The 6613-nt window shown below is 47.2% G+C and overlaps 1 protein-coding gene across 1 annotated transcript; it reads left to right on the forward strand.

Moving 5' to 3' along the window:
* The first annotated feature begins 2894 nt into the window (after positions 1 to 2894).
* CNR1 (cannabinoid receptor 1) lies at positions 2895 to 4313 on the forward strand. The gene is made up of 2 exons (XM_060168028.1): positions 2895 to 2980; positions 3056 to 4313. Exons 1-2 carry the CDS (start codon positions 2895 to 2897, stop codon positions 4311 to 4313), a joined length of 1344 nt encoding a protein of 447 aa, XP_060024011.1.
* Positions 4314 to 6613: the final 2300 nt, after the last annotated feature.

Consider the following 6613-nt stretch of genomic DNA (forward strand, 5'->3'; position numbering starts at 1 on the left):
CTTTTACTGGACTTCATCCTGTGGGTGTGGGGATGGAGGTAGAGAGCTTTCCTGCTCAGGGAGAACAGAATGTGGAGAGCTCTGGGCACAAGGGAGTGAGGGTCAGATCTGAAAGGCCCTCAGCTGGGCTGACACGGATGGCAGAGAGAAGAGCTGCGTGGGATGGTCTGGAGAGCATGGGCCTGAAAGGGAAGCCTCGTGAATGAACTTGAACTTGGTCTTTAGGGCACAGAGGTTGAAATAGGGGAGTGACGTAATCAGCCGCCTGTTTTATGAAGATCACGGCAGCAGCTATTTATTTGGCAAGTGATCAAAAGGGGATCAGTCCAGGGCTTCCCTGGTGGCGCAGTGGTTGAGAGTCCGCCTGCCGATGCAGGGGACGCGGGTTCGTGCCCCGGTCCGGGAGGATCCCACACGCCGCGGAGCCGCTGGGCCCGTGAGCCATGGCCGCTGAGCCTGCGCGTCTGGAGCCTGTGCTCCGCAACGGGAGAGGCCACAACAGTGAGAGGCCCGCGTACCGCAAAAAAAAACGCAAAAAAACAAAAAACTGGCCACGTGGTTGGCACTTGGGTTCTGGTGAGCAGTTATGGTGGCCTGGACTTAGAGGTGGCAGAATGTGGGAACTTGGGCCACATTTAGCATGTTGTGCCTATTCCCAATTACCAGACAAACAGAACAAAAACCGCATCATGACACTTCAGGTATTCATTAAAATTTTTTTTCTGTGTCTCCGTGTCCTGCCTCCACCCACATTAATTCTACATACTCTTGGCACAAACATCCTTTCCTTGGGGAAGCCGCCTTCAACCCCCAGACGGCTGCTCCCACAGCATCCTATATGTCCCTGACTGTAGCTGTTACAATGCTTTCTCACACTTACAGGGTCAGCCTGTCTCCTCTGCTACACTGAACTCCATGTGGTCAGGGGCTCTTTCCAGATACTGTTCTGTTCTTAGTGCCTAGTACAGTGCCTGGCATATACTGGGTGTGCCACAATTTGTTGAATGGATGAATAAATGAATTATTAATTCAGATAGGTGGGATCTCTGTATTTTAGCAGGAGGATTCAGAACATTTTAATGGGATCCAAGCTAATGCCTATCTTTTCCCCCCTCAATACAGTGTGATATTTTTAGGAACAACAAAAAGACAATTAGTGAGTAAAATATTGGCTTTGATGATTTTTAAAATGATTGTAGATATCACTCCATACTTCTAATATTTCTTCTTTATTTATTTATACTGAGATCATTGACATTGAACATTGTCTTAGTTTCAGGTATACGACATCATGATTTGCCTCTCCCACACACCTTGAAGTGGCCCTTTTATCGTTTGTTGTGAAGTGTCATTCAGCTGGTTTTCAAGTCTTTTTCAGAGGGAATTGTTCCATTTGTAGCTGTAGATTAGGTGGGCCTCTGGGAGGAGGGGGTTCTGGATCTTTCTACACAGCCATCTTGGACTGCCCTCAGTATTTCTAATATATAAGCTAAAGAGCCCAATAGCCACATTTTAAACAAATATTTATAAATAGGAACACCAATTCTCTGGCCATTTATTTTGAAACAGAGGCAAATTGCCTTGCTGAGAATTGAAGAGCCCTGAAAATCTGGCCTCTCCTCTCAGCCATCCTTACTTCCAGTGCCACCCACCTGGAAAGGCCTGGATGATCGGGTCTTTCTCGCGTCCTCCAGTGTGTGCTGGTGTTACCTCGCTGCTGATGGAAGTCGCTGTCTGGAAGCACGGTCCATTGTGACTACTTTCCAGTGTTAAAGATCTTGTTCTTCCCGGGAGCATCAGTGCAAATTTACCCTTCGTAACATTTTTCTTGGCTGGTGTAGACATTCTAGAAGTTCACCTCAGCCATGGCTCAGTTCAAACATCTTCTCTGGGTGAGGAAACTTGCCTGATGGAGTCAGGGCTAGAACCTGGATCTTCCCATTAAGGCCACTTGCTTCCTACAGTTCCCAGCAATGTCCTCCTCCGCCTTTACACTGAACACACAGGCCACACGACTCAGTCCTTGACTCCACGCTCTGTTGTTCTTTGGTTGTCTTATATGCTCAGTCTTACCTGTGTGACAAGGCATGTGACAAGGCAGTAAAGTCTTTAAGAGCAGAGATTGTGTGACATGTGGTTGCTTTCCCCACCAGCATCAGGACTCTGTGTGTGTTTGTGTGTGTGTGTGTGTGTGTGTGTGTGTGTGTGATAGTAGAAGCCAGGTGGCAGACACTCCCTAACACAGCCACACCCAAGACACATTGCTTTCACTTGACCACCAGACCCTGGAGGTCCACGCGGGCCTCACACAGCGACTCAAGTCCAGAGAGCTTAAATAATGAAAGAAATGAATGTGTTGGGTGTGTGCCCTACCTCACCAACTTTTGACAGCTTTTCTTGTTTTTTTCCTTCCTTTTTAAATCTTAATTGTGTTTTTATTTTTATTATGGTATATTTTTCTGTACATTGATCAAATGCGTGGCTTTATTTTATTTATTTATTTTTTCGCTGCTCTGTGTGGCTTGCAGAATCTTAGTTCCGTGACCAGGGATCTGAACCCACGCCCTCGGTAGTGAAAGTGTGGAGTCCTAACCACTGGACCACCAGGGAATTCCCTGGGAAACTTTTCTTTAACTGAAGGATCGACACATTTTGTTGACAGAATCGGACAAGGATTTTACCTATGTTCAGAGACAGGAATGAAATAACACAAGGGGACATATTTGGGATGTTTACCATCGTTTTTTTGGGGGGCGGGGGGCGAGTTGTTCGTGTGTTTTCATTCTCCCTGTTCTCTCCCCATTCAGCTTATCTGTTTTCCCTCCCATCAGGGTTTCCTGCTGCGGGGCTCTTTCTCCGTCACTGTGAGTGTGGCCTAATCGAAGACAGAGGGGATGAAGTCCATCCTCGATGGCCTTGCAGATACCACCTTCCGAACGATCACCACAGACCTCCTCTACGTGGGTGCCAATGACATTCAGTACGAAGACATGAAAGGCGACATGGCATCCAAATTAGGTTACTTCCCACAGAAATTTCCTTTAACTTCCTTCAGGGGAAGTCCCTTCCAAGAAAAGATGACTGCGGGAGAGCACCCCCAGTTAGTCCCAGCAGACCAGGTGAACCTCACCGAGTTTTACAACAAGTCTCTGTCCTCCTACAAAGAGAACGACGAGAACATTCAGTGCGGGGAGAACTTTATGGACATGGAGTGCTTCATGATTCTGAACCCCAGCCAGCAGCTAGCCATCGCCGTGCTGTCCCTCACGCTGGGCACCTTCACGGTCCTGGAGAACCTGCTGGTGCTCTGCGTCATCCTCCACTCCCGCAGCCTCCGCTGCCGGCCTTCTTACCACTTCATCGGCAGCCTGGCCGTGGCAGACCTCCTGGGGAGCGTCATCTTCGTCTACAGCTTCGTCGACTTCCACGTGTTCCACCGCAAAGACAGCCCCAACGTGTTTCTGTTCAAACTGGGTGGGGTCACAGCCTCATTCACGGCCTCCGTTGGCAGCCTGTTCCTCACGGCCATTGACAGGTACATATCTATTCACAGACCCCTGGCCTATAAGAGGATCGTCACCCGGCCCAAGGCCGTGGTGGCGTTTTGCCTGATGTGGACCATCGCGATTGTGATCGCCGTGCTGCCTCTCCTGGGCTGGAACTGCAAGAAACTGCAATCCGTGTGCTCAGACATTTTCCCTCTCATCGACGAGACCTACCTGATGTTCTGGATTGGGGTCACCAGCGTGCTGCTGCTCTTCATCGTGTACGCCTACATGTACATTCTCTGGAAGGCGCACAGCCACGCCGTCCGCATGATCCAGCGCGGTACCCAGAAGAGCATCATCATCCACACGTCCGAGGACGGCAAGGTGCAGGTGACCCGGCCGGACCAAGCCCGCATGGACATCAGGCTGGCCAAGACCCTGGTCCTGATTCTGGTGGTTTTGATCATCTGCTGGGGGCCCCTGCTCGCAATCATGGTGTACGACGTCTTTGGGAAGATGAACAAGCTCATTAAGACAGTGTTTGCCTTCTGCAGCATGCTCTGTCTGCTGAATTCCACCGTGAACCCCATCATCTACGCTCTGCGGAGCAAGGACCTGAGACATGCGTTCCGGAGCATGTTCCCCTCGTGCGAAGGCACCGCGCAGCCTCTCGATAACAGCATGGGGGACTCGGACTGCCTGCACAAACACGCCAACAATGCAGCCAGCGTCCACAGGGCCGCGGAGAGCTGCATCAAGAGCACGGTCAAGATCGCCAAGGTGACCATGTCTGTGTCCACGGACACGTCTGCCGAGGCTCTGTGAGCCAGACGCGTCCCTGGCAACACAGGAAAAGAAATTCTCTCTCTCTCTCTCTCTTTTTTTTAAAAGCTCAAAAACCCAGAAGAGTCTGTCGTCTCATCGGTTATATTTTTTTAAGTTGACCGCGCTCAGTGAAAAGGTGATTGTCACCGTGATCAGTTTTCAGTTCTCTAACGTTTCCATAGTGTAGGTCCTCAAACCCAGTTCTCCGGGGGTTTACGGTGAAGAAAGGCTGTTGTTTAAGGGACGGGAAGGTCCTTCAAAGTCTCAATGAAATAGGAGAGAACCTTTGGCTACACAATTGGAAGCCCAAATACCCATAGAAAAAGGCCATCAAATGAGTAATGCCTTTGTAATCACAACTTTCATTATAATGTGAAATGTACCTGTCCGGAAGTAATCAGAGATGTCCATTTTTACAACAGTTATAGTACTAAAGTAAAGCTATTTTGTAAAATGTAGTGTGTCCTGTGAGATGTGTATCAGTGTTTACCATGTGTTATTTATATTTGTCTAGTCCAGCAAAACTGCAAGGTGGGCTTCTACAAGAACAATGGCACATAAGCAGTGGATATATGCCAATGAGACCACTTTTTAAAACATTACTGCCCATGATGTAACTTTAGAAACCTTAATATTTTTTTCAAATATCTCTATTTAAATTTGACATTGAAATAACCATAAAGGTTTATTTTTCTGTTAATCCAACAAGAAGAATTTGAAGACTGTCCAAAGTCTTGAGCAGAATTCGTTGACACTTAAAAGTTTCTTAGTCCAGCATTTTCATACGAGGACTTGTGTTATCTTCTGGACTATAGCTGTTCTGTTGGGTGATGGATTACAATCAGAACAGAAGAGAGACTGCATGTTGACTTTGGCTGACACCTCCGACTTTCTTTAGACTTTAGCTCTTACTGGACCTCTTAAGACAGCATGTGTCAATCTTAATGTATGTTGTTATCACTGTGCAATTGCTGTTTTCTTGAAGAGTATTGCATCCTTATATTCCAGGTTTAAGTAGATTTCATGCCTGGGTGGCCAAACAACAGTCTTCATTTTTTCTTAATTGAAAAGAAGTAGTGTCTGGATCAGTAAAATTATACTGTGTGTGAGTGTGAATATAAATGTGTGTGTGTGTATGTGTGTGTGTGTGTGTGTGTGTGTGTGTGTTTCTATCCTGTAACTGTTCTAGTAATGTCCTAAAGTGAGAAAACTGTGACCACGTGTAAGCTGTTCCCCTTGCTGCACTCTTGCACATGAATTCAGTTTCTAAAATTGAGTTCTTCCGGAAATCTAGTTGATAAAAATACTGACCATAAGCCTTCAGAACCCTCTCCCTTTGAAATTGGGTCAAGTAGTACTAAACTGACCTTTAGGTATTTCACAAGACCAGCGTTTAGCAAGGAGTCATCTATAATGAGCCTTCAGGTCAAGGTCTGTGTTTACAGTGTTCATGTCGGGAAATGGGAGTGTTTTGGTTTCTGAGCACCTAATATTGATCAAGTCCACGGAGATGTAAGTCATTATAAGGGAAGTAGCTCTAAAATAAAACCCTCCAGTGGTAACATATTTTAGTTGTGTGTGTAGGCAGCATGATCCCAGTTTAAGTAGCACTATACTTTGCTCACTGCAGTGGGACTACCAGATCCGGCTTATGTGGTAAGAAGACCTATCAGACGGTGGGTGAGACAGAAGAGGGCAGTGAGGACCTGACACACTCGTGATTGAGGCCTGGATGTCATACGGCTGCTTCTGCGCTTCGTGCAGATGCCCTTGGTGACAGCCCAGCGCCCAGCTTTGTCTGTGTAGGTTTGGGCTCTTTAAAGAACAGGCCTCTCCTCTGTTCCTGATTAACAAGAGGTGCTAAAGCATAAATATGAGCATGGCTTGCTTTCTTCTTACGCCCCGTTTCATACTCCTTAATGGTGCCACGGGTGCTCTGAATTAGGCCCTTTCCCAGTAAGCACTGATAATGCTTAAGAAGCCACCTGACTCTGACAAATTTTACTTACAAACTATCTTCTCCCTAAACAGATAAAGCATGGCTTTTGCAGGACCAGGAGGCCTGCATAGCCTGATGTAAAGCAGAGAGCTAGCATTTATCTGGTGATTGCTAGCTATGTGGTACCCAAGCAGCCTGATGGAACAATGTCCTTTCTTGCAGTGTAAGGCTGAATGTGGCTTGTGGGCCAAGCTGAGATGCCTTTAATTGTCTGTACGGCTCGAACCTGCCTGCTGGTTCCCTCACTTTACCTCTCTGTGATATGCAGATGATATGCTCAGTGTGCTAGAGGATTAATAAG

This window comes from Lagenorhynchus albirostris, chromosome 12 (assembly GCF_949774975.1).
Source record: "Lagenorhynchus albirostris chromosome 12, mLagAlb1.1, whole genome shotgun sequence".
Classification (NCBI taxonomy): Eukaryota; Metazoa; Chordata; class Mammalia; order Artiodactyla; family Delphinidae; genus Lagenorhynchus; species Lagenorhynchus albirostris.

Excerpts from the sequence above, each read along its gene's own strand:
- CNR1 (XM_060168028.1), top strand. The coding sequence starts at position 2,895 with ATGAAGTCCATCCTCGATGGCCTTGCAGATACCACCTTCCGAACGATC. Across the intron at positions 2,981-3,055 it reads GTGGGTGCCAATGACATTCA|GGGAAGTCCCTTCCAAGAAA; the intron begins GTACGAAGACAT and ends AACTTCCTTCAG.